We start from the raw sequence: 26,857 nt of genomic DNA on the forward strand, positions 1-26,857 counted from the left end.
ATGAAGTATATTGTTAAAATAACTCAGCTAACCGTGCAGGACCTGGTAGACCACCAGAACTGTCCCATCAGACAAACAGTACTTAAGCTTTTATCTTTGAGAGAGAGGAGAAAATCAAGCCCCACTCAAGCCCTCCACAGGTGTTTCTGTCCTTCCTTCCACTATGAGAAGACAACTCAACACTATGGGTCTGAAAGGATGTGTAGCTGTCAAGAAGCTCATACTGAGAAAAGCAAACAGACAAAAAAAGAGGTAAATTTGCAACTCAAGCAAAGAAGCTCCTAGTATTCTAAGAACAATGGACTGACCACCCCAGAGTCCAGACCTCAACAAGATTGAATGTGTTTGGGATTACGTGGACTTTGAGAAACAGAAAATGCAACTAACAAGTCTGAATTTTGGAAGTGTTGAAGAATACCCATGCAGGAAAAGAATAGAGGCCATAATAAAGAGTGGACACTATATTTGACTTTATATTCAGTTTTTTGAGGCTTCTGTGTGATTTTCTGTTAAATATGTTTTTTCTGATTGTGTTCCTGAAGGTATGTAATAAATTGTGTATAATTTGTAATTAATAGTTGTTTTGGACTTTGACCATGTGAACTTGTGAACATTCAATATGCAGAGGATGTGTTAAATTATTTTCTTAGAAAATTAACCAAATATGATTTTACCGGGGTGCCCAAACTTTTGCATTTGACTGTATGCAGGCATAGACATGCACACAGTGTAAACTTAGAGTGAAAGATATATCCAACCATATCCACAATATCACACCAACACAACGTGAGCTGCATTGCCAAAAAATGTATGCAGCACATGTATGTGTTATTTTAATTGTGGGTTATACTGTAAGTCAGGTCACTATGTGGGAAAAAGAACAAAGGCTGCTGTCGTTTGTTTAGTGTGGAAGTTAATTAAATATGCAGTCGTCAGGTGTGGAAAAACAGTTGTTCTTGCTTGTATGCTCAGGGCAGTTAAAGGCATAATTAAGTCTTGGAAGTATTTTAAAAGCTTCAGGTCTTAGTTGTTCCAATGTTTGGAACAGTTCTAAATCTTCTCATGATGCCAAAATCTCTCCTAGAAGAAAACACAACCTGTGCTTTGTGGTCATCAGTGGTTTCTGCCTTTCCTCTCTGTGATTATGCACTTCATTTATAATCATAGAGAATAATAGCAGAAATCACTGATGACTAAGAAGCACAGGATTGCTTTGGTCGAGTTTGCCAAAAAAGCATCCGGATGATAAATCAGTGATCTACAGCAACATCCGTTCTGTTATATCTGATGAAAAGCAATTTCAGCAGTTAGAACACCAGTGGTGGTAAAGGTTCACGGAAGGGAAGCTGAAGCGTAGCACTGAAAAACCCACTGAATTTTACACCAAACTCACCTGCCAGGACAGGGTCTGAAATTACTGGTTTATATAATAAAACACCAAATACCATGGAGCTGTGCATGGAACTGGAAATTAAAACTCGAGTTAGACTCAAGTCTGAGTCCTGAATTCAAATGCTACACTGGCTTTTCACAAACTGGTTGTTTCCTTACTTTCTTTAAATGAAAAAAAAAAAAATTAAAAAGATGGTTCTTCGAGGATTCTTTAAGAAAGAAAATGATTCTAGGTAGAACCATGAACAATTAAATAACCCTTTGCGTGATTAAAGGTTTATTTGCATCGTTAAATGGCTTCAGATTGATGGAGAATGTGTTTTATATGGTTTTATACATCCAAACATTTTGAAATGGGTTCTAGGTAACACCAAAGAGGTTCTTCTGTTGTTACAAGATAGACATCATGGTCTCACTTTATGTGGATAGTCCACTAAAGTCCCATATAGATTATCTATAGATGTTCAAATTGTTAACAAACTATCTGTTGAAACTCAGTAGATTCTAAACAGTGGTGGGGTTTGGGTTAGGATTTGGACCAGGGTTAGGGCTAGGACCAGGGTGAGGGTTGGGTTTAGGTTTTGGGTTGAGGTTAAGTTTAGGGTTAGGATTAGATCTAGGTTTAGAGTTAAAGAAAATGATGGTCAATTTAGTAGATATTTAGTTGAATATAATGTAAATAAAGTGTCTGTAAACCATCTAAAGTGGACTATCCAATTAAAGTGTTACTGACATTGTAACAGTAGAAGAACCCTTTCTGGTGCTATATAGAACTTTATTCAAAAAGCTTCGATATAGAACCATCTACAGCACAATCTCCATCAATCCGAAGAACCCTTTAATGATGCAAAGAACCATTCAATCATACAAAGGGTTTTTGAGTGTTCATGGTTCTACATAGAACCATTTTATTTACTAAACTTTACTAACTAATTTTTAAGAGAGTAGTTCAGACTACGCTGTCTGACTGGTGGAATAAGCAAGTAACAACGATGTTCACTATACTCTAGATGTTGCCGGAACTGCTTTTCTGGCAAAGAAGTTGACAATATTTTAAACATATTTGAATCAATGTTCAGGGCTTCTTTGCTTTGTACTTTCTGGCAAACAGCCCAGGCAGTAATTTGGGGTAGAAGCTTTAGAGTATTTTTATCTTGAGCCTATTTTTTATCTGTCATTCTCGAGCCTATTCTCTGTCTCAAGTTGTCCCCCCCGCCCCCCTTCAAAAAAAAAGCTGAAGCTAGGAAAAGGAAGCTCCTGAGCATTTTTCTGTTGATCTTTGTTTTCCCTAAACTTTCTGAAAATGTCTTCTTTGTTTGAAGATGCTGTTTTAGCGTCCCTCTTTGTTTTAGTTTGGCCTTTGCTCCTCCCTTTGTTTTATTTCCCACCTTTTTTCTCTTTCTTTGTTGAAAGCCCCTCAACGCTGTGTGCATCATCACTGCAGTGGTGGTGCAATGGTTAAGCACCTACCCCAGTATGAGATTGCAGATTTGATCCTTGCTTGTAGCCCCTTGTTTCTTTCATTTAGTTTCTATTTCTTGAATTGCTCTGCACTTGGATCTAACTCCTTTTAGCTATCTGAAGCCTATTTATAACCATAATTGTCAAGATCTAAATTAGGTAGATGCAGTTTGTGCATACGAATGAGGTTTTTAAGTAATTATTATGAAAACCTTGTTTAGTGACATTAGCAGAATGATTATGGAATAAGCATTGAAAACTTTACATCGAGTTTGTCTTTTCTTGTCTGCTTTATTCACAAATCATCAGTAGTGAATAAATGCAAAAAGGAAAAAAAAACAACTGTCCAGTAGAACAGAGTCAGCATTTTTCAGTTTGTAAGTCAAACAACTTCCTTGTGTCTTGTCACTTTAGAGCGGACGACTGCTTCTGCGCCACGCGGAAGCTGGATGCAGCCTCCACAGAGGCCAAATTTCTGCAGGACCTGGGCTTCCGCATACTCAACTGCGGCCGCACTGACCTGGTCAAGCAAGCGGTCAGTCTGCTCGGACCTGATGGCATTAACAGCATGACCGAACAGGTGAGAGATGCTAATACTCAGGCACAATCCTTAATTACGGAAACCCAAAAAATACTGTACAGCTCACATTTGCTCAAATTTTGAATTAGTAATTATTAATATTTTTTTTACATTTTGTGAAATAATAGGAATGTACATTCTGACGAATTTTAATGTTCAAGCACCTAATGAACAGATTTTCGGTTATCCACAGGGAAGGAACCCCAGTAATTATCTTTTGTATTGTAATTATGCAGTCATGACAGCATACAGAAATCCACATGTCTTATGAGTTTTAAAAGCCATTCATTTTACATGAAAACTGTGATAGCTGACTGTGGAGAAACAAATAAGCAGTTATTGTGCATTAAAAAGTGCAGAAGTGTGTTCTCTGTAGAGGATGTGTTAACTTATTTTCAATTACAACATCAACAAAAGGTGTCATTTGATTGGAGTGCCCAAACTTTTAAATGCAACTGTATTACTCCTATACAGCAGCTCTCACACTACCCATACTCAATCATTATGTTCATACTGGATCTTCAGAAATTAGATTACCAGTTCTGCGCTGCATGAATGATGCCTGTTTGCCTATAGAGCACAGAATATCTAATGAACATTGTGAACTGAATGTATTTACACTCCACATTTACATGCAGAAGCAGGTTCTAATCAGGATAAGCCCATCTTACAGTATATAGTGGAGCCACATGTTTCCAATCTCATTTCATCTCTTTTGCAAGCAACTTTTCTGAAGTTCGGTCAGGAAGGCCTGAGGAGAGGGCCGAGCTCTCTATAGAAACACGGACATCCCTCAGATTCCTTTAAGCCTCTGTTTGTGTTGGACTTTGTTACCACTCATGGGTCTAATGGATATCAGTAATCCGTGTCCTCCCTCTGGCTGTACTTTATAAGCCCTTGACACCGCTTTTCTGTCATTTCTCTCAGTACAGTCTGGAAACTTTTCACTCACTGTGTTCATGGTTCATCTCAAGAGTAAGTTCTGGTTTAAAGAAACAATAGATAATCTGTATTCACAGTCAGTATGTGTTAAATCAGGGGTGCAGAGCTCCGGTACTGGAGGGGTTGTGTCCACCACACTTTGGTGATTGACCTGCTCAGACACACCTGATTAAACGCATTTGAATAGAGAAACCATCAGTCTTTCTAAACTTCAGTGTTTACATAGTACATTAACTCTTTTATTTCAAAAGGAAAAGTTACAAAAATGTTTTTTTTTCATGATATGGCCCCTTTAACGTTTTATAAACTGCAAGGATAATTTCGTTTTCCATTATATGAGTCTTTTAACTCTACAGTTTCTCTGTTCTATTTTTACTCTGCTGTTTGCCGTAGTCTAAAGGTTAGTATTTTAAAAGCAAGTTTAAGTATGGCAAACTGAAAAGAACATAATAGAAGCAATTTAGAGGAAATGAACAGTAATTTTGGTATAATCGATATTCACTGTGGCTTCAATTCAGGGTGATCAGATCCATTCTAACCACCCACGGTGAAGCTAAAGATTCAAAAGCTTTCTCGAGTGTTTGAATTTCCGCTGTGCTTTAAAGAGTAATGGCTCTTACTGTGCTTTCTGCTTTGTCATCTCAGTCACCAGAGTAGTTCATCCTAACTGTGAGTGTGTATGTTTGTGTGTCTAGGGGATGACCCTGCTCATGTACGCGTGTGTTCGTGGTGATGAGGCCATGGTGCAGATGCTGCTGGACGCTGGGGCAGATGTCAACAGTGAGGTCAGTATTCATCAACTGGGGGGGAGCTGGTCAGTATTAAATAGTATGCAGTTTGTCTTTGCCCTGTACTGTTCTAGAGTAAAGACTAACTTGTGCTGTCGCACTTTGTCTCTCTGTGCTCTTCCTATGCTATCTGCATGCACTGTAGAAAGTGTGAGTGAGTGGTGCCGCTTTCAAAGTGTGTCTGCTTAAATCTATGCGTACTGTCTGCCTATGAAAGAAGTGTCATTTCTTCTTTTGTTTAGTGCATTAATAGTAAGAGAAAATTCCATTGGCATTGGTTTAAAATAGATGCACTAAACTTACCGTGTGGCATTTAGGTCAAAAGCATGAAGTATCCCTCATAGATCTGAACATGATTTTGCCAGAACTGACAGCTCTTAAAACAGAAATATTATTTAAGCACTGGAGAAGCACAAAATACAGGGACCACCATGAAAACCTACCCCTGCAGCTTACTGCTGGTGCTCAGAAATGATTAAAATACACTCTCGAAAATAAAGGTTACTATGTGGTTCTTTTTTTGAACATACAGTTCTAGGAAACAATTAAACTTTATAGAACGTTTACCTTATGTAGAGGCTCTTTAAACTTTAAGTTAAGATCTTTAATAACAAAGGGTTGATCCAAAATCATAGTCGAAAAACAAGACCATGAAGTCAAAATACAGAGATCCCAAGCAAGACAAAAGGGCAAAGCAAAAATCAAGGTCAGGACAGAAAAACAGGTCATACACAGAAGTAGGCAAACAGACAGAGAAACACTTGGTATGCTCATAGTAGAGACCATACTTCGCAAATAGCTAAACTAAAGCCCGGGCTTAAATACTAAACTAACAAGCACATGGAATGAGGAACAGGTGTGTGTGTAATCAGAAGTCTGATAAAGCTGAGCACAGATAGGTTGACTGGTTGGAGTCCTGAGTCATGTGAAGCAGGGAGGAGTTCTGGGAATTGTAGTTTGAGGTGGCTGTGTTGGGTGTAGATCCAGCCGTGCCAGAGGGAGGCATGACGTGTTTATTCTGCGGCCATCTTGGCAACACCACCAGGCAGTTATTTCCAGCCATTTAAAGGCAGACTCCTCCCTCTTTGAATGGGAAGAGACTCAAAATACTTAAAACTGAAGGTCAAATTACCATTTGAAAAACATATTTGAAATCATTAGTAAAATCTGAAAAGAAAAAACTCATAAAAGTTTGTAGCTTTTGGCTCAATAATGCATAATAAGTGTGGTTTTTGGGTTGTTTGGGCTACTACTCTTGAACACAGATCTTGAAAAAGAGGGAGGGCTTTTCCTGATAGCGACTTATCTTTGGTGCTGATGGCTTTTTATGTCAGTTGCTAAACAGTGCATTTTGGGCCATTTCGGTTAAATTACACATGATTTCTCACTGTTTTGTTTAGCCTACAAATGCATAAAATATTTGTTCTTCTTTTGAACATTGAAAAAATTCAATTTTTGGGTCTGGATTTTGAAAGTTTGTGAAGGTTTGAGAAGGAGGGACTCTCCAATGATGAGAGATGTGCGGGCATGTGCTACTCCAGTGCATTTAAGCAGTTATTGTAGTAATAGAAATATTATTTCACAGTAGAACATGCTTCATGCATTTGACTCTGAACTGAGTCAAGTAAGGCTCATATACGTTAGAGTTTGTGGCGTCTTGTGGAGAGAGTGACTCTTGAACGAAACACCAAGTGCATGCTCAGTGATGTGAACTTTCGTGTCTGACAATTCATGGAGTGTTGTAGGGCCAGAATTATCAGACAGGGAATGGGTTGTGGTCTGACTTTTGCATTTCAAACTGTGTTTTCAGAATGTCAGTTTTGGTATCCATTTAGACTCTTCCTAAAGGTCATGTCTGTCCAGTCATTCAGAGATATCTGCCTAATGTAACATTACACGAATAGGTGTGGATATTTCTGCCCAGCTCGAGGAGGAGGCTGTTAAGGCCAGACGAGTCGATCGCACAGCGTTTGGCGCTTTGCTCATGAGTCACCACTCGCTCAGTCTTCCAGCGTTTCGCGCTCCTTGCCAATTATCTCTCCTGCAGCCTGTCTGTCGCTGCCTTTAAAATTCCAAAAGAACCCACCAGTGGGAGAGTATGACACCCTCAGATTATGGTCAGATGTTTAACTGAAGCAGTGAAATATGTGGGAGTTAACATAGGAAACACAAAGCTGGCTACCGCCATGAGGTGGGTTTATATAATGGCAAATAAGACAAAAAGAAAGCAAAGAGCGAAAAAAGAAAAAGCAAAAAATATCTGTCTTTTCTTTAAATGTCCAGGGTTAGCAGAAGGGGCATTTGGGGAAAAAAACCTGGCTCCAATTTTTTTCCGCTCAAACACTTCACTCACTCATTCCTCCCCTATATGACTTCCCAGGTGCCCAGCTCAGTACACAGGCACCCCTCAGTTTACCCCGACACCAGGCAGGGGACTCCACTCACTTTCGCCGTGTTGCACGGACACGTCCCTGTCGTGCAGGTAGTGACGACGTGAATGATTCGATGCCTTTCCACCTCTGCACTCTCTCCTTCAATTATTATTATGCTCTAACATAATAATAATGGCAACAAAAACAAGGCCCTCCCCCTTAGGCTGCTGTGGCCTGGGTGTTTGGATGTTCCCCTTCAGGCTAGATTCCATGGGTAGATTAACTTTGGTCAGTTTAAGAAAGCTAAGCTAGGTTGAATAGGTCAGTTAACATACTTCTGTTTAGTAAACTTAGAGTAGATTGAATGGGTCAGTTAACATGGGTCAGTTTAGGAAAGCTTGGCTAGATTGAATGGGTCAGTTAGCTTGGCTCAGTATGGGAGAGCTACACTTAACTTGAAAAAGTTAGTGTTCGGCCTGCCTTAAATTTATGACTATAAACATTCATGCAGCATGATAAAGCTAAAGCTATCTCTATATTTTCCCCATGTGAAGAAAGTTCACATATTAAATTGCCCTCAGCAGCTATGAGTGTTCATTGTGATGAACCACCAAGGAGCAATTTGAATCCCCAGACATAATGGAAAGGCATAGCAGGAAAAGCTTTCTTCTGAAAGCTCTTGGATCTCTGAAGAACATACACACTTGGGAGTGCTTGATCTTCCAAGCAAACAAGAACACAGGACATACATTGCCATTGAAATGAAATGCTCCTCTTTGGCTTCCCTTGTATGAGTAATCCCTCAAACTGAAGGCGTTTGCTTTATGAAGCAGGTAATTGCTTTTTTCAGTGTTATTTTTTTCTTTCTTGACACTTGGTTTCTTCCCCTTTAAGCACTGAGTGACAGAAAGTAAAGCCAGATCACTTGTCTAGCTTGTCACCTCACTTGTCTAGATAGCGGAAAGCATGAACGAATGCACAGCCCAGCTACTTAGGTCATCAGTCAGCTCAACAGTAAGCTTAACGTTGGTGTGTTTCATTTTGTAACAGTGTTTTTCTCTATTATGTTCTGCTTATCTCAGCTGCTGCTGGATGCTCGAGCCAATGTGGAAGGGGCACTGCAGGATGGAGCTGAGAACTACACTGAAACACCACTCCAGCTAGCCTCCGCTGCAGGTAGCACAGTAAGCCTCACTCATGTGAACCATAGGGCATTTCATCAACACAGAGGAGTTCTGCTGTATTATGTGTTTTATAGCTGAGGGTTCTCAGTGTCAGTTCTCTTATGATGCACCTTTCTGGATCATTGAAAGTGGGCATAATTAGCTTCAGAGGTCTGTGGGGCCTGTTTGAGTGAACCTTTTGTGAAATTGGAATGTTAATCATTGACCCATTGGTTAGTCTTACAAGGGCCTTGACAACCACATCAAGCTGTACCATTTGCCCTGGTGAGAATGTAGGTTTTATGATGGCTTTTAAAGATAGTTATGTATCAGCTGATTCTTCGCCATTCATGTGAATCTTTGCCACCTTGTGGACTTGACAACATAAGTACTTTTTTTTTTGACTCAAAACAGTTTTGAGGTGAATTACCTGGGGATGTCCTTATGATTTTGGGTGAAATCCAGGATATTAATCCAGTATGAGTCTGCAGTGACTGTTGTTTTTACAGTTATAATTCCAGTGACAGTGAATGACCTGTAATTTAAATAACTTACAGAATAGAAATCCAATTCAGCTTGATCTTAAGGTAATACAATAACAAAACCTGGTAAGGGATACTATTGTTATTGGACAACCCCATTCCTAGAAAAGTTGGGACGCTGTGCAGAATGTAATAAGAATAAAAATAGAATGCAATGATATGCAAATCATGTAAACCATATTTTTAAAGGAAATACTACAAAGGGGGCATGTTTACCACTGTGTTTCTCTTCTTTTAACAACACTCTGTAAGCATTTGGTAACTGAGGAGACACTGCTGTAGTTTTGAAAGTGAAATGTTTTCCCATTCTTGTTTGATATAGTATTTCAGCTGCTAAACAGTTTGGGGTCTCCTTTGTCATATTTTTCATTTCATAATGCGCCAAATTTTATCAGTGGGTGACAGATCTGGACTGGAGGCAGGCCAGTTTAGCACCCGGACTCTTTTAATACAGAGCCATGCTGTTATAATACATGCAGAATAAGGTTTGACCTTGTTTTGCTGAAATAAGCAAGGCCTTCCCTGAAAAAGACATCATCTGGATGGCAGCATATGTTGCCAAAACATGTATGTATTGTTCAGCATTAATGATGCCTTCCCAGACGTGCATGTCACCCATGCCATGTGCGCTAATGCACCCATCATGAATACTGGCTTTTGAACTGTGCATTGATAACATGCTGAGTAGCCTTTAGTCCGGAGGACAGTGTCCATTATTTCCAAAAAGAATTTCAAATGTTGATTCGCCGGACCACAGGACACTTCTCCACTTCACCTCAGTGCCTTTTAAATGAGCTCAGGCCCAGAGGAGGTGGCAGCATTTCTGGATCATGTTTATGTACAGTTTCTTCTTTTACGTTTTTGAGTTTTAACTTGCATTTGTGGATGCAGCGACAAACTGTTTTCACAGACAGTGGTTTTGAGAAGTGTTTCTGAGCCCATGCAGTGATTTCCACTACAGAATCATGTCTGTTTTTAATGCAGTGTTGCCTGAGGGCCCAAAGTTTATGACCAGCAAATACAGTTTTTTTTACCCTTGTCCCTTGCATACAGAGATTTCTCCAGATCATCTAAATCCTCCCTACGATGTTCAAAATGGGCATATATTTTTCAAAAAACAATAAAATTTCAGGTTCAACCTTTGATATGTTGTCTTAGTACTATTATCAATGAAATATATGGCTTAAAATATTTTCACATCATTGCATTTTGTTTTTATTTACATTTTGCACAGCATCCCCACTTTTTTGGAAACGGGGTTGTACATCTGGGCTGTCTTTGGTAATTTGGGGATATTACTCTGAAACTTTATCCCATGCAAATCGGCCAGTCAAAATCCCTTACAAATTGCATTACAGTATCTCCTTTAATGCAACCAGTGTTCAAATTACATCCTTCTTTGGGGAAGTGGTGCAGGATGCTCTTCAAAATGTGTCCACATTAGGAGAGGCATACTAGATTAAGTGAGTCAGTTAACATGGTTCATCTTAGGAAAGCTAGACTATATTAAATGGGTCAGTTAGCATGGCTCAGTTTACTTTAGCTTTAGTATCTTGTGGAAAGTGCTGAGATACAAGGCCAGGAGCATTATTAGTAGTTTCCAGCGAACTCAGTGAGGTCTGTAAGAACCAAAGTAGACAGAAATCATGATTTGATTTTGTCTGTTATAATGTACAAACATGCAAACACAGCCTCACAATGTACTGCTGAGTTTTTGGTTTACAGTATATTTGAAATTTACAGTACAGTTAGGAGTGGGGGAGGTGCACACTTTGGCACTGATTTGAAGTTTTAACCCTGGAAAACACACTGAGCATGTCTAATAATGACTGCATCCAAACCCACTGAACCCTGCAATAACAATGATCTCTCAGTCAGACACATTCTATTATGTGCACTTTCACATTGGCCAACTTATATCTCACAACATTAGTCCACTCGGAACAATCAATCTGATCAAACACAGTAATTACACAATCATGCGAAAGCTTACGGATCCCTTCAGAGATCAAATAATAAAAGTACATATACAACAGGCTACAATACAGCATTGTGCACCACCATAATAACCAGGACAGAAGTCCAAATTTTGCTTCTTTAGTTTATAACTCAAGCTATGACACTGATGTTCCTAACAAACACTATAACTCAGTAGTCACCCAAATAGCCTGTTTATGGAAAAATACATCAACAAATCTTCTCTCAACCTGCTAAAACCACATACAGGTCTTCATTAGAGTCGCACAGACTTGTCAGTGTGGTTTAGGGCACAGTATGCTTTACTGTGAGCTATACAAATAAACTATAGGCAGCCATTTCACTCAACACCAGGGCTAGTATTCACAAAGCAGGACTGATCTTGGATTAGATTTCTCTGTATTTATGATGGTCATTGTCACAAATACTGATTCTGGAACACTCCTACTCCAGAGGTGGTTTGCAAATACAGACCCTCTTGTCTAAAGTGGCTGCTTGCAGTTTTTTTCATTTTTATATTTTACAGTCCCACTGTGCATTAAACCACAATGGCAAGTCTGTGTGACCTTAACAAAGACCTGGATACTGTCTGAGCAGGTGGAGAGATTTTTTGTGGATATAATTTTACAGAAACATTTTGAGCTGTATGAGTGACTATTGAGTTCTAGTATTTGTTTGTGGCCTCTTGGCTCCAAGTTTAGTTCTAAACTGAAAAACGAACATTGAATTGCTGGGATGTAAATGTGTCATACTGTAGAAATGTTGTGCACGCAAGCCTGTGTCTTTTACACCACACCACAATATGTAAACTTCTTCCAAGGTCCCCTAGTCATGAGGCATTGAGTGCTTTGATGCGACGCTCAAGCAAATGCTTCCATTTGGAAACACTTTTCTCCACATTATTCTGTGTGGATGTGCACAGGATGAGCTGCTGTTTCGCATTAACAAAACACTCGGCAGGAGGCTGCTGGAGTCTCCACAGTGACACTAAACTGACCTCAGGGACACGCAAGATAACCTGAATGAACTTGGCCGGATGTTAGCTATGTTTATGGAGCAGTTACATGCCTATAGCCAGTAAGTTTTCCATCTCAACTAACTGTAATATACTGTGCTATAGTTCTCAGCACGCACCATGAACCTAGAGGGTCTATAGGTTTTCAAAAACCGTTTCCATTTTAATTTGCTTCAAGGCCAAGCTTAATGTATCTGTAGAAAACCAGCTTGCATTGCAGTTTGATGGACAGTGGTTTTGCAAATGGCCTGCAGCTGAATGAACATATGCCACACTAGAAACTAGCTTGTAATATCAGTGACTATGAATTTTTGGCAGCAGGTCAACTATGGACGTCTCCCTCTGTCTATAAATAAAAAAAAACTTGTTGAAATAACTTTGTGGTGATCATTTGCATATATCAGTTCTAAAAATATGACATTTTGCAGATGTCTGTACATCTTGTCAGCTAATTATCAGATCCTTCATGAGTTCAGTGGTGATAAAATGTAAAATTGTCTTGTTCTTCACATCTTGTTCTTAACTAAGCTTAAAATATCGCAGTCTATAATCTTCTTGTGACAGCATCAGTGAGCTACCCCATGGTGTGAGGCCTTGATTGGCCAAGGCCCTTGAATTATGTGAATATGCAAATTAGAAGTAAAAAAAAAAAGAGGATAAATGATTGCCAACATTCAAAAAGATGTTGAAAAACATTGAATTGGACTGGGCCCAGTTTCTCTGGGCATGATAGTGTTATATCAGAGCGTTTACACTGAATTGTTAAATAGCCCGTGTTCCACATTTTCTTGTATTTGTATTTTCCACTTATGACATTTGTGTGGTTTTATGCACCAAAAATAGTCATGATGCATATTTGCATGACCATTTTCTAACCTCTTTTTGTCCTGTTTTTGTTATTGTGCCTTTAAAGGGGAGTTCCACTGATTTTTTCAAAACGTCTGAACTATTAAATGGTTAAAATGTAAACAGAGTCATTCAGAGTGGTTTCATATAGCTTCAGCAGCTTTGATGTTAATTTATTCTATGGAAGTTGTAACATAGTTATGATCTGCAAATGACACATAACAAAATAACTTACAGTAAAATATGTTTAATTATAGACAGAAATCCAAGGCTTTAAGGATGATGAAACAGCATGATGCCTAGGAGCTAATATAGAATAAAATGTTGCTAGTGGTCAGTTACTAGATAGTCTCATTCATGTTTCAGAAACTTTTATATGCTCATGTTTAATCAGCCAGAGCACTTTTGTCAGCTACCTCTGATTTGCATTTCAGCAGCACAGCTAAACAGAGAAACATTAGTAACTCACATTAGGTATCTAAATTAAAATGATGGGAAATCTGAGGGATATAAGGCTTTGTTACAGAATACAGCATAACAGCAAATAACAAACTCTAGTTTAGGTCAGAATGGCCCTTTGACTGTGCTAACGGCAATCATTATAAACTTCTTGAGAAGCTAAACATTTTCAACAACATTTAAACAATGAGCAACAAAACAGTTCATCACAGATGTTGCCTTTCATACCTCAGTAAAATCTAAGCTAAGAAGCTCAAGGTGGAATACCACCAATTTTCCCACTGATTGATTTCTGCATAATTACATGGTTAAGATGTAAACAAAGTCATTCTGAGTGGCTTGATGTGAAATGCTTTGTGCTGGAGAAACTTGCTGAGTCAGAAGGAGCCCGACGTCTGAAGAGTTTAATGCATCTAGAAGCTACATTGCAGCACCCACTACAACACCTACATGAAATGGTTATGAATGGTTACTCTGCCTCATGTCTGGAAGGAAGAGATGAAGGTGATTTTGGGAGGAGATGTGGGCTGCAGCTAGGTGTGTTCAGCAGGTGAAATGCACTGACAGCAAGTTGCAGAAGGAAGAGGCAGAGGCGGTGGAGCCTATCCTTCATGTGAGGATGCCATGGCGAACAACACAAGGCTAATCCTCTGCATTTCACGGACTAATTTTAAAGGGCAGGGCTGGGTTATGCTGGGTGTGATTGTAGCAAGTTTCAGGAAGCCTAGAGAAAACAGAGGGAGAGCTAAAGCTAACAGAGCTATAAGCCAGGGCTGTTTTCCCTCCTGTATTCTTTATTACTATTATGAAGTGACCCTTATTAGTCCCACAACAGGGAAATTTCACCTCCACATTTGACCCATCTATGCAGTGAAACACCACATACACACTAGTGAGCGCACACACACTAGGGGCAGTGAGCACACTTGCCCGGGCAGCCCTATCCACAGTGCCTGGGGAGCAGTTGGGGGAGCAATGATTTGAAAATAATGAATGCATTGAATGCATTGTTGTCTGTCAGAAAGGTAATTTTGGGTCCATTTTTTTTGGTCCAGATGAATGGAGTTCTTGATGATTGGTCAATGGCCACCCTGTTTCAACAAGACTGCAACGTCAGCAAGGAGGTGGAGAAGTGATGATTTGAGCCGGAATATTGGTAAGTGTGATGTTAGGTCCCTTAATGGTCCCTGCAAGATATGTCAAGTTCCTAAACAACCATTTTCTGTGATGGTATAAAAAGAAGAGTCAGGCATTTTTATGCAGGACAGAGTACCATCCCATGCTGCAAAAATTGACTCCTTTGCTACTATGGGCATAAAAGGAGGAAAAATCATGGTCTGACCACCATCATCCCCTGACTTCAGTCCTATTGAGAACCTGTGGAGCATCCATAAAAGGAAGATCTATGAGGGCGGGCGTCAGTATAGTTCAAAACAGCAGCTCTGGAAGGCAACACTGGCATCTTCACATGAAATACAGGCAGAAACTATACATGGACAAGTTTAATGGATGAGAGAGTTGCAAGTCATTGTAAAGAAGGATTCATATATATATATTATATATATATATATATATATATATATATATAACTTGATCTGTGAATATCATTTTTCATTTAACAAAGCGAGGTCCATAAAGACATGGTTTGACAGTGGCCCGCATAGAGCCCTGACCCCAACTCCACTGAATACCTTTGGGATGAACTGGAATGTTGATTGCAAGCCAGTCCTTCTTGTCCAAAATCAGTGCCTGACTTCAAAAATACTACTTTGACTGAATGGGCACAAATTCCCAAAATCACACTCTTCAGTCCTGTGGAAAACCCTCCCAGAAGAGTGGAGGCTGCTATGTTATGTTAGCCAAAAAGAGGCAGGGCATCTCCATATTAATGCCCATAGTTTTGAAATAGAATGTCCAATAAGCTTATATAGGTGTGATGGTTGTGTGTCCTACTTTTGGCCATATTGTGTATATCTACCTATTCATCCTACAGCAGTTCAGCTTCACCCATTTACACTGATCTTGTGTTTAATTCTAGGGCATAAAGAGGGGTTGAAAATGGTCATGTAAAAATGAACGACTGTTTTTGGTTCAGACGATTGCTTTTCCAATTGTCAACTATATAAGCTTTCAACCTGGTACATTGTCTAAAATAAGTCTGCCGTTGGAAAATCTACATTAATAATCTTTCATTAATAAATAACAAAAATGTTTTTGCATCACAGGAAATAAACCAGTACAATACAATGTCTTTCAGTAGCTTTATTTGCATTATGCATCACAAAAGCTAAATGTTTCTTAAAGCATGAAGAAATTATTACAACTCATTAAAAAGTTGGCAAACAGAATTTTAGAATCTTAAACCAACTGAAACAAAGAAACCTCTTACACCATACCAAAACACACAGACTATAAACAGTTGTGAATGATATCAAAAAGCTAGTCTTCAATATTGTATCTTGATAATTTTGTAGTTTCTCGCATTTTGAACATCAGTCAATGCAATGATATTGTGTTTTCTCAGTTTTTCTGAGACATAAAACAAAACCATGATTGTTTGGCTAGATTAGCAGTGGGAATGTTATGCCTTGTCATAAAAATTCTTTAATATAAGAAACAAATGAAAATACCAAAAATTATTGATCATTAAGTGAAAACATTTCCAGACATAGCTCATTATCTTTATATGCAGAAAGGCTATTGAAGCCATGCAAGAATTTCAGGCATACTGATCCTCTAGATCCTCCTGTTTTTCCTTGAATCCATCTCTAACAATTTTCTGCAGCTTCTCCGTTTCCTTTGGAGAGGGTGGCGGCATTACTGCCTTCAATTCTTCTTCAATTTGCGCCACTCGTGCTCGAGTTTGCCCATCAAAGTTTTGCTTGTTTCTTTTAACCAGTTGCAGTATACCATCCTGTGCCTCCTTGCAGGCATTTTGCAGTAGCATGCGCTCTTTGGTGAAGTTTGGGTTCTCAGGGTCCAGGGCCATGAGCTTTCCAAGGCTGCTGACTCTGTCCATCAAGTATTTGTTGGACACCTCAGTGTAGGTACCTGAAATCATGTTCACCAAATGGGCAACATTTGAGGCATGAAATGCTTGGGTGTAGATGATGTCTTTGATGAACATACTTGGTGAGTATCTCAAAGAGGAGGTGGATGTCTTCTGAATAGTCTTGGTGAAATCCTTCAGAGAGGTTTCCAAACACGTCTTGATTATATTTGACACCATCTGAAAAAAACGAACCATTTTCTCCCATTGCTCTTTCACTCGTCCCATGGCATCAAGTCCCTTGACCAGAAACTTGATTGTGGTTTCAAAGTCAATCTCCTGAACTTTACAGCTCCTCAGGGAGATAAGGATCTCATTCAGTTCCTGCTTCTTCTTCTCCATGTCATCCACTCGCTTCTCATAAGCTTCCCTCACTTGATCTAATTGAGCTCGACTCTGCTCTATACGGAAACGGGCATTTTCTGTAGCAGTCTTGCTAGCAGTCGTCTTCTCAGATCCACTGGTCTGTGTTCTGCACAGTTGTGGAGGCTTTGCAGTGAAGGCTGGGGTGTTGGTTGAGGCCTTACTCTTTGAGTCAAATATTTGAGCAGACTCTACCAGATTGTGGATGCGTGAAACCAAACTGCTCATTTTGTCTGGTTCACATTTTCCCTGCTCTGCATACCTGGCCAAATCGGTGCAGATAGAGATTCCTTTCTGACAGATTGATAAAGCCTCTTGCCCTGGCTGGCATGGCTTCTGCTTGTTGATAATCTCTTTAATTATCTCAAAGTTCTTATTCTGGAAACTTGAAGTTATTCGTCCACTGCTTTTTTCTTTCAGTGCTTCCCATTTGATTTGATTATTATCAATGAAGTTGAGGAAACTTTGGCTTACTGACAAAATGTGGCTTGAATTGGCGTATACGTTGTTTACGGTCATTGGGTCACATTCTTGCACACTCTGTTCCACACTTGCTCCAGCGTTGATTGTATTTGGTCCAGCAGAAGACGAAAGTGATTTAATTCCATCTGCAATAAAGCCTCCTGTGCTCATATAAGCTACACCAGAAAGGATGGTATTCACTGTGCCTGCCAGGCCCTCAACCAGATCCATCCCAATCATTTCCCATCCACTTGGCAAAGAGTCCATTGCCTCCTGAAAAGACTTCTGGGCATGTTTAAGTTGATCATCAAGTTTCTTCACATGTTTTTCAGCCCTTTCATTGGCTTCCTTTAACACTTTTTCTCTAAGCTTTGCTGTTTCCAGCTTTTGCCTGACTTCCTCAAGCTCCTGAGAATAACTTTGTTTGGCATTTAGGCAAGCCTCCAGAAGCTCTTGAATCAGCATAATGACTTCCATGAACTTCTTCTCAGTGTTCGTTGCCAGCTCCAGACAGTCGTTTGCAATGCTGTCAATATTCTGGAGCTGGTCAGGAAGAAAGCTTTCAACAAGCTCGTCGTTATCTTGGAGAAGAATTTTCACGCACATCTTTATGTAGTCAGGAACGTTGCCTGTGTGTAGGCGAATCTGATCCATGTTCTTGTGGGCCTCATTGAAAGCACCCCATCCAGCATTGCAAACTTGCATGAGACAAGCTCTGAATGATTCTGGGTACCTGATGAATTTGAATCCATCTTTCGGTGGACTTTTGTTGATGGAGAAGTCCACTTTTGATGAAATGAAGACCAACTCTCCCAAAATGGCAATGGAAATTGGACCTGGTGTCAAGTACTCCTCCCAGTTTGCGTAAGGCTGCATTAGCATTTTGGTGTCATTTCTGGAACTTGATGCCTTAGTAATGTTTTGCGTAGCTTTGATGAGCTCTAAGGAAGACATGGTGTGACCCTAATGGAGAGTGATTGAAAAAAGCATTAAAATGTTAGATTTAATAAGCTCATGCAATAAATCTTGGAGAACTGACCTCAGGGTAGGGGAGAGGGGGTTAGTCAGTTTCTACTTAAAAGGGCATTTCAGCCTACAATTAGTTGAATATATGTTTTGATGTGTCACACAGTTTTCTGTAACGTAACATTACACCCCTCAGCCACACTAGTTGACAGAATACATGATTTAAAATCGTTTTCCTGTTTTTGTTAATCAATGTTTTCTCAATACAATACCAAGCATGTATTATGTAATATATCAACCATTACAATACAGTTCCCAATAGAACAATTTACAATACCTGTGGTGTCAGCCAACTGCTAGCCTGTCCTCTGATCTATAGGCTAATAAATACAATCAAGTATTTAATACAATCAAGTATTTAATTACCTCACTCTTAACTCTTACCTACATTGTTGTCAAAGAAAATTCATGGAGAAGACAGTGATAGTACCTTTATTCTGCACAAAATGAGTGCAACAGACAAGATTTTGTCCTTTCACCAAAAGAAAACAATCCAAACGAACAAAATATGTAGATAGCCAGACAGCTACCTTGCCAACTTTATCTTTTGCTTGTTGTACTATTGAAACCATAGTGTTATATGGTCACAATAAAATATTTAGCTTCCTAGCACTAACGTCATCTGCCATTATTTTACGTTCACCAGCTTAATAAATAATTTTAAAAAATTACCCCAAAAATCCACCCAAAGCAATTATAGTTTTTCAAAACTATCTTATATAGTCTTTAAACCAGAAAATCTCACTTCAGAGACTTCCACAGCCTTCCACAGCATCGCTGTAGGGTGCAAGTTATTTGCAATATATTTACATTTTTCATTCTGGCTGGAGTGTCTTTTTAAGTTCTAGTATCAAGAAAAAATGAGACAGGAGTACTTCAACAAATACCCATATTTCAACTTAAATGCTTAAAAATACATGTATGAGATAGGGATGCGAAAACACAACTTCTCAAAGACAAGTGGTTTGTGGCTCAACTTGCCCCAGAAGGAGAACATTAAGCCACCGACTTTCAAGCAAAACACAAATAGAAGTAATTTGGTTCTTCATTAATTATAATTAAAGAAATCATAGATGCTTCCTGATCACATGACAAAACCTGCACAGTTCCGCATACACAGGGGACAGGTCAACTTACCCACTGGGTCATCTATCCTATTCTCCCCTATGTGTGACTTAGAGAATAATTCTACATTTGTGTAAACAATAATGAGTAATAATTCTTAAAAGGTTTTCCCTACAGCTAGAATTGTGCCAGTATTAAAAAATGTTTGTGTATTGTTGGTAAACTGTGGAAACAAAGTCATAGTACAGCTATTCCTGTATTTGAGAATACATTGAAGAAAGCTTGATGGTAACATCAAATTAACATTTTGTATTAAAGACTGGGACATTTATGTTTTAAATTGTGGTGTTTATTTGATGTTACATTCAAGCTTTCACCAATTTGTTCTCCAATAGAGAATCAGCTCAACTAAACACTCATGTTCATTCATGTTCAAACAAATGTAGCACTTTGAAAGAAAGAAAGAGAGAGAAAGAAAGAAAGGAAAAAAGAAAGTGAAAGAAATGCTGGAGGGGCTATGTCAGTGGATATTTGTGAGCAGTTTAGCGATGATTTAAAGAATTAAATAATTTCACTAATTTTACTCAAATAATTAGGATGCAAATAAAGTCATTCAGATTGGTTTGCTATGAAATGCTCAGTTCTAAAGAAACTTTGTGAGTTGGAATTGTTTGCAGTGACTGTGATAAGAACCAGACATCTGAAGCATTTAATGCCTCTAAAAGCTGCATCACCAGACGTTATTCCATGAAATGATAATGAATACAAAACCATTAACGACAGAGATGTATGTGCAGGGTGTTGTGAGCCAAAATAGTCCCCAAAGAGAACGTATTTTTTCAGATTTCTCAATATTTTCCACCCCAAAGCAGTTATAGCTTTTCAGTCATCGTGACCACTAGTTCCTATTACCAGTTGGTAGTTTTCTGTACAATTAAATGAACTATTTCACATAAAACCACTCAGAATGACTTTGTTTAAATTTAAATGACTTCACATGAATTATGCAGATATTTTGTGCTTTTGATTAATTACAGCCTTTCTTATATATGTTGAACACAGTGCTGTATCTGCAAAAGACCTGTAAAAATAACTGAATGACAAATGTGCATAAATGATGAGAAATTAATGGGCTGCATTTCTTGCTGAATGTTTGTATAATGTTCTCACAACAGCACATATGCATTTCAGCAGCCCTCTTCAGCAGGACAAACGCCCTCACAATGCAGCAGCTGATTTATTCTCCTTAAATGAGACTTTAACGGATGTAAAACGCTTGTATTCAAGAGCCAAACTATTTTCTGAATTCATAAACTACATTTAATGATATTTCATTCAGTTATTTCAACAGCCATTTCCAAGAATCATAATGTTGACCAGCTGAACATAGCCACAACCTTTTCCTCCAAACTTTAAACATTTTGTGATCTACTCACTCATGAATGCTTCACATACTCACCTTTGGGACTGGTAAACTTGGCTTTGCTATGCTGTAGGTGAAGGCGAAGTCAGCGTCTGCTGCAGATGTTTGGTGAATGCTTCACTCCGGAACTGCTGCTCTTATACACAACACTGAGCAAGGTCAGCAAAACAGGTGTGAAAACTCTTGCAGATATATTTATCCTTACAAGTTAGAGCCTAAACTGTTCTGGACATTTGTCTTAGCAGGTATCAAACGCAGGTAAGATGCTATACACTCACTATGCACTTTATTACAAATATTTACTTTGTATGTACACTGGTCATTTGATTTATTACATCTACTTCATAGTTCCACTCATAGTTCCATTACTGACTGTAGCCTGCCTTATATCATAATGTTACACATACATATCACTGCTGTCAGAACAAAACCTCATATCTCCATTTTTGTCGTTTTTCAGTTTTTGACATAATTTGAAAATGTCTGTTGTTCTTTACATTGTGTGTAAATTTCATGATGTATGCACCTAAAGAAATGGCCTAAAATTACTTGGAAAAAAGTCTGGTTCCACTGACTTGCGTTTAAGGTTTTGTTCCGACAGCAGTGATATACGTGTACATGTTTTAACTAATTTTCACAAAATCAACAGCATGTAATGTGGTTAAGGGTGATAAAATTTTTGTTGTTGTTAGGGACATTTTGATATGTTTACTTTTTCAATATACTTATATGTGCTAAAAAAGTAATTGCATAAAAATCTGTTTTCTAGCATATTACCCTATTAAAGGGCAATTCCACCAATTTTTTAATGGTTGAGATGTAAATAAAATCACAGAATGTGAGTGTGGCTCTTTATAACAATAGCTATGAATACGCTGCCTAATGCCTAAAATGTTTTTTTTTTGATAGTTTTGTGATAAGCTTTTGGTCTAAAACATTTTTAAATCCATTCATGGTGGAGAGGTAAAGGCAGGGTGTTATAAGGCAAAATAGTCCCGAAAGAAAAGTTCTTTTTGTAGATTTGCCACTACTTATCCATCACCAATATTACATTTTATATAAAAACTCAGATGTCACATGTAGGTTCATGGTCATTTTGGATAGTCAATAAAATGGTTATGCAAGGAGATTCACCTGAAAGAAGCTCCGAATGTTCTGTTGCAACTCATTTTAAGATGAAGCAATCTGAACCAAAAAACTACACGACATATCTTGACATACGTGTAATCGATTGCATTACATGCGATGCTGGAAGTGATCTCCGTTTTCTGCCAGACACGCGAAGGGGTACGGGGGTATGCACCCGGAAGTTGCAAAGGGAGGTTAAACGTCGCGGCAGCTGTCTGGCACCTACCCCATTGCTGCGACACAGGGACATCCCGGCTTGTTCGAAGCTCCATATACTGAGGAGCACATTGCATGTGGTTTCGTTCAGACTGCTTCGTCCTAGAGAGAGTTATTACAGAATATTCTCAGAATATTCACTTTCGAATGAATCTCCCTGTATTTATGTTGTAGACATTGTGACCCCTGGTTTCTATGACCACCACTGTCAAGAAATTTGAATCAGTAAGTTTCTCTGCAGTGAACCAGTTCACATCAAACCACTAACCAATTTTGGTTCCACCTCAACATTTTAATTATGCAGAAATTTTGAAAAATTGGTGGAATGAGTATTTATGCTAGATTTTTTAAACAACATGACAACTTTAAAAAAATCATTTAACATGATGCTTTTTTCGTTTGTGTATAAAATTCATATATGAAACGTGAGTGAGATTTTAAGTTTAAACAACATTTTTTTCCAATTTCCACAGGGTGGACTCATGTCATTCCATGTGGAAAATCAGGGGAGGAATTTTGTGAAGGCAGTGAGTCCTTCACTTAAGAGCGGAATTAGATCTCTCAATGCCTTAACCATCAGCCTCTTAGATATAGATAAAGACCTTATGTATGTGGCCAAAGATGATTTCAAGTTCAGGGAAATTCGGAGTGCTATAGTTAACGCCCAGCAGAAGCTGGGGGAGGCTGAGTCGGCTGCATGCGGGGAACTCAAATTGGTAGATTATCGTTATGAAAAGCTGATGGTTAGAAAGGGGAATCTATCTAGACAGCAGGAAAGCATAAAAAATAATCTACAAAATTTAAAATGTCAGCAAAGAAATAACAAAGCCACTCTAGACATGTACAAAGCACATAGAAACTCTGCAGAGAATCGTCTTAGAGAAGTACGTGAGGAGCTCATGCGTCAGAGGAGGAATGTGGAGGAGGCAGAAGCTCTCAGGGATGCTGGAATTGGGATCACATTTATTCCCATTGTTGGATGGATTGCTGGTAATGTTCTAGTGTCTTTTTTTTCAACTGAGTTATTTAACCTCCCCTACCCTGGAAAACCTTAGTAAAAGTAACCCCAAAATGCAGTCTGTGCTGCAGTATTTGCACTCATCTTCTACAGTAGGAAACTCAAATCAAAAGAATAGCTACAGACTCGTGATCATAATCATAATCATTTTTCTTGCTTCCCACAAAAACAGGTCCAATAATGATTACAGCGGCTGAAAATGACATTGAAAATGCAACTTTCAATGTCGAGCAGGCAGAGGAAACGGTTGGAAAATCTGAGTCCCTGGTGCAACACTACAGCTGGAAAGTGTCTGACTATGAGAGAAAAATCGATCAGACTCGCAATGAGATTTCGAAGACAGAGGATGAGCTGAGGCAGATAGGCTGGGAGATTGACGAGGTCCTCATGCAGCGGAAGAAGATTGCTGACTTCCAGGAGAAGATGAGGAACTCTGTCAAAGTTCTCGGTTGTCTTGCTGGGACATGCAACGTGGCAGAGATTCAAACGCGCTGCTTTGTGTTGCTGGAGGCGATGATGAAGTTACTGCAGGACTTTGTCAGGTTGGCGGAAGGCCTCAGAGAAGATCGCCTTCTCCGGGATGAAGGCATTAAAGCCCTCATCACAAACCTGCAGGTCAACTACATCAAGCTTAAGGCCATCGCTGTGCCTCCTGATACCTCTGCCATTGAAGATTACATATAAATTTTCCATTAATTTTGTGCATGACTTATCTTTACCTATTTCGGGGGTGTGTAGGGGTGGTGGTGAAAAGGGGAATAGCCTTCACAAATGTGTTGTATGCCGACCTGCTAAATGCTTTGCAAAAGCTGTCTTTATACTGAGTGGATATTTTAATGTTCTATTAATAGAGGAGAAGTAAAAATGTACTTCAGTCACAATTAACTATGATCTGTCCTGAATGCTTATGAAATGAATCAGTGATAAAAATATATAAATATAAAAATATTACAAAAAATATGGATTCCAGTGAGATTTTGTATTCACACAACTTCTCCAAACGGATGACACAAGAAGACTAATAAGACTATGAACAAAAGTATAATGAAACCTGAACAGCTCAGGCCTCTAAGAAAAGAGAAATGACAGTGCAATAACAAAAGTAACATCAACAACAATTAAAAAATAATAATAATAATAATAAAAGTTCTAATAGCAGACATTTTTCTACACTTATAATATGTGGTTTATGTACCAAAAACAGTCATAATTCATTCATACGTGGCCATTTTCCGACCTCTCCTTATCCGTTAGAATTAAACAGGCTGTTATTTGGACTTTGATACTGATAAATGTAAACGGGCTCTGTTATGATTGGCTGCTCTGCTGTAGGCTATGTAAATGAGTTGGATTCTGAGAAATCAAAAGAACACTGAATTCAAAACAGGCTGTTTTTCCATTGTAGTTTCCATAAACTTTCAGAAAAAAAAACAAACTGTCACTAGGGTTGTACCCCTCTTGTCACTGGGGTGATACCCTCGAAGGTACGTCTTTAATGCCTTCAGTTAAGGATTATTAATTGTACCATATTCAATTGAAATTATATTTTTCAAGTTGTAATGATTTTACACCCCGACAAACACACACACACAGAAGAAAACATGTGTTTTCATGATATCGGCCCTTGAAAAAGAAGAAAAAGAGAAAGAAGAAGTAGAACATTTTTACTTTGGAGTCACTCAAGTTCCTGGGCACAACCATAACCAGAGAACCAAGGTGGGAGAGGAACACAGTCTCCATAGTCACAAAAGCTGAGCAGATAGCAGACAAATTCCTTCTATGTATAACACACATGGTAACATAAAGTGATTTTGATTCTGAAGAAGAAGAAGACCTATTTTAATCATACTTGGACAGCACAGTTCCTTTCAGCAACTTTAGTCATAAATCTGACATCTTAAGTCCATAGAACAACAACAACAACAGCAGCAGCAGCAGCAGCTCATGCCCAGCATTTTTCCTAATTGTGTTTATATGAAATAAAAAAGAGGTGTTTTTACACAATCTCAATGTTGGCACAATTACACAATAACAAAGAGTTCACCTCCACATAAGAGGTGAACTCCAAGTGAACCCCATCTGAATTTAAAGGAGTGTAAAGCATGGGTGTCACACACATATTCATTTCAATTCATTTCAGCACTACAAAGTGTTCAGGGTGCTAAAACACTGTAAATATTTCTATCAACATAAAAATAAAAGAAGTAAATGGAAATTGAACTTGAGACAGGACCGTTTTTGGATGCCTCTACAAGAGAATAGATAGTAAATTTAAATTTATAAAAATGCATTACACCAGTACATCCTCCATCTTAAGCTGTTGTGTTAGTTTATTAACATGAAACCACAAGATTTAAAGTGAAATATTATTCTCAGTGAAATATTATTCTAGGTAATATTCAGTCTGTTACTTTCAATATTTAATAGGTGATTTAAAACTTAATTGGGCAAATTTTATGAATGCATGACTGGAAATGATTTATTTTTGAAATTGTATATAGGTGCATGAATTAAATAAAGGTTTTGGACTGAGTTTTCATGAAATTCCATGATGTGAGATCATCTGTACATTGGAATGGAACAGCTAATGTACCATTAAACTAGTACACTGTTTGCTAGTTGCTCACTGTGTACAGAAGTGATACACTGTAACATGTAAAACATATGTACCATGGAACTTGCCCAAGTTCATCACTGCTCTGCACACACTTGTTGATCATTCCAGTAAAATGTCCTTGTTGTAAGGTCAGAAACTCAGATTTTAAGGGGACTGACTAACTGCACAATTAGTACTATCTTCAATAGCCAATTGGTAACGGCACAAACTGGCTTCATCAGCAGGCAGTGTTTTCCCCTCAGCTTTTTCATAATGTGCATATTGTTGCTCTTGCAAAAAAATCTTGGACCTTCATGTTTGTCAGTTTTTAATTTTTTTTAATATATATATATTTTTTTAATTTGATGATTAATGAACCAACAGAAATTGGGCAAAATTACTTGGAAACAAAGAGTTCCAAGTAAAAAATCTGGTTACATGAATTTCCATAACAAGTTAAGAATTTTTTCCTTCTCCTGTGAAGTGACCATTTTGGACACACAAGTTTTTTTTCAGACAGTGATGTAAACATCTTTAAATGAAGACTGCTCTTTTATCTTCATTTAGAGTCCTCATAATTACACTGATAGATTATTGTCATTGTGTCAACTGTGTAGTGTAAGCAAAATTTCTGCTGTCATCTTAGTTAATAGGTGATGTTTTGTCTGCACTTTTGTATCTTCTCTTTTCACTTTAAAAGCAGAAAATCTAGTGTGAACCACAAGTGCAGATTACAGTTTCTTAACCTCAGTGAACACTAACAGTGTTACCCAGAAAAACAACAACAGTGTTTCTGACAAACAGGTCTGTTTTTCAGTAATGAAGTGTGTTCCGTATTTAGAAAATGCAAAAAAACTATAGAGAAAAGTCACCATGTCCAATACAGAGTGTTGGCTAGAGAGAAATAAAGCCCTCCAGCATTGGGCTGTGGAGCAGTGCAGCTGTGTTCCCTGGAGTGGAGCTCCAACTAATAT

The 26,857-nt window shown here is 38.5% G+C and overlaps 3 protein-coding genes across 4 annotated transcripts in view; 2 read left to right on the forward strand and 1 right to left on the reverse strand.

The window, feature by feature from the left end:
• Positions 1-23,054, forward strand: LOC118811206 (ankyrin repeat and BTB/POZ domain-containing protein BTBD11-A-like). The gene is made up of 9 exons (XM_036575370.1): positions 1-5; positions 3,268-3,433; positions 5,071-5,160; positions 7,544-7,645; positions 8,618-8,711; positions 14,593-14,693; positions 20,999-21,083; positions 22,444-22,494; positions 22,743-23,054. Exons 1-6 carry the CDS (start codon positions 1-3, stop codon positions 14,607-14,609), a joined length of 474 nt encoding a protein of 157 aa, XP_036431263.1. The 3' UTR covers positions 14,610-14,693; positions 20,999-21,083; positions 22,444-22,494; positions 22,743-23,054.
• Positions 15,785-26,857, reverse strand: part of LOC118812518 — a 17,726-nt gene continuing 6,653 nt past the window's right edge. The window contains exons 3-4 of one of the 2 annotated variants that reach the window (XM_036577591.1): positions 20,962-21,074; positions 15,785-18,374 (exon numbers count right to left, since the gene is read on the reverse strand). In XM_036577591.1, the coding sequence (XP_036433484.1) occupies positions 16,257-18,365 (2,109 nt within the window). In that variant the 5' untranslated portion in view covers positions 18,366-18,374; positions 20,962-21,074 and the 3' untranslated portion in view covers positions 15,785-16,256. Of the gene's footprint in view, positions 18,375-20,961; positions 21,095-26,857 lie in introns of those variants that run through there. The other variant, XM_036577593.1, reaches the window with a different exon arrangement.
• On the forward strand, positions 22,501-24,623 carry LOC118812519. The gene is made up of 2 exons (XM_036577594.1): positions 22,501-23,259; positions 23,460-24,623. The coding sequence occupies exons 1-2, from the start codon at positions 22,752-22,754 to the stop codon at positions 23,969-23,971; spliced, it is 1,020 nt and encodes a 339-aa protein (XP_036433487.1). The 5' UTR covers positions 22,501-22,751; the 3' UTR covers positions 23,972-24,623.

Source organism: Colossoma macropomum, unplaced genomic scaffold, assembly GCF_904425465.1.
Source record: "Colossoma macropomum unplaced genomic scaffold, Colossoma_macropomum, whole genome shotgun sequence".
Lineage (NCBI taxonomy): Eukaryota > Metazoa > Chordata > Actinopteri > Characiformes > Serrasalmidae > Colossoma > Colossoma macropomum.

Excerpts from the sequence above, each read along its gene's own strand:
- LOC118811206 (XM_036575370.1), top strand. Across the intron at positions 3,434-5,070 it reads TTAACAGCATGACCGAACAG|GGGATGACCCTGCTCATGTA; the intron begins GTGAGAGATGCT and ends TTGTGTGTCTAG. Across the intron at positions 5,161-7,543 it reads GGGCAGATGTCAACAGTGAG|GTGCCCAGCTCAGTACACAG; the intron begins GTCAGTATTCAT and ends ATGACTTCCCAG.
- LOC118812519 (XM_036577594.1), top strand. The coding sequence starts at position 22,752 with ATGTCATTCCATGTGGAAAATCAGGGGAGGAATTTTGTGAAGGCAGTG. Across the intron at positions 23,260-23,459 it reads CATTGTTGGATGGATTGCTG|GTCCAATAATGATTACAGCG; the intron begins GTAATGTTCTAG and ends CCACAAAAACAG.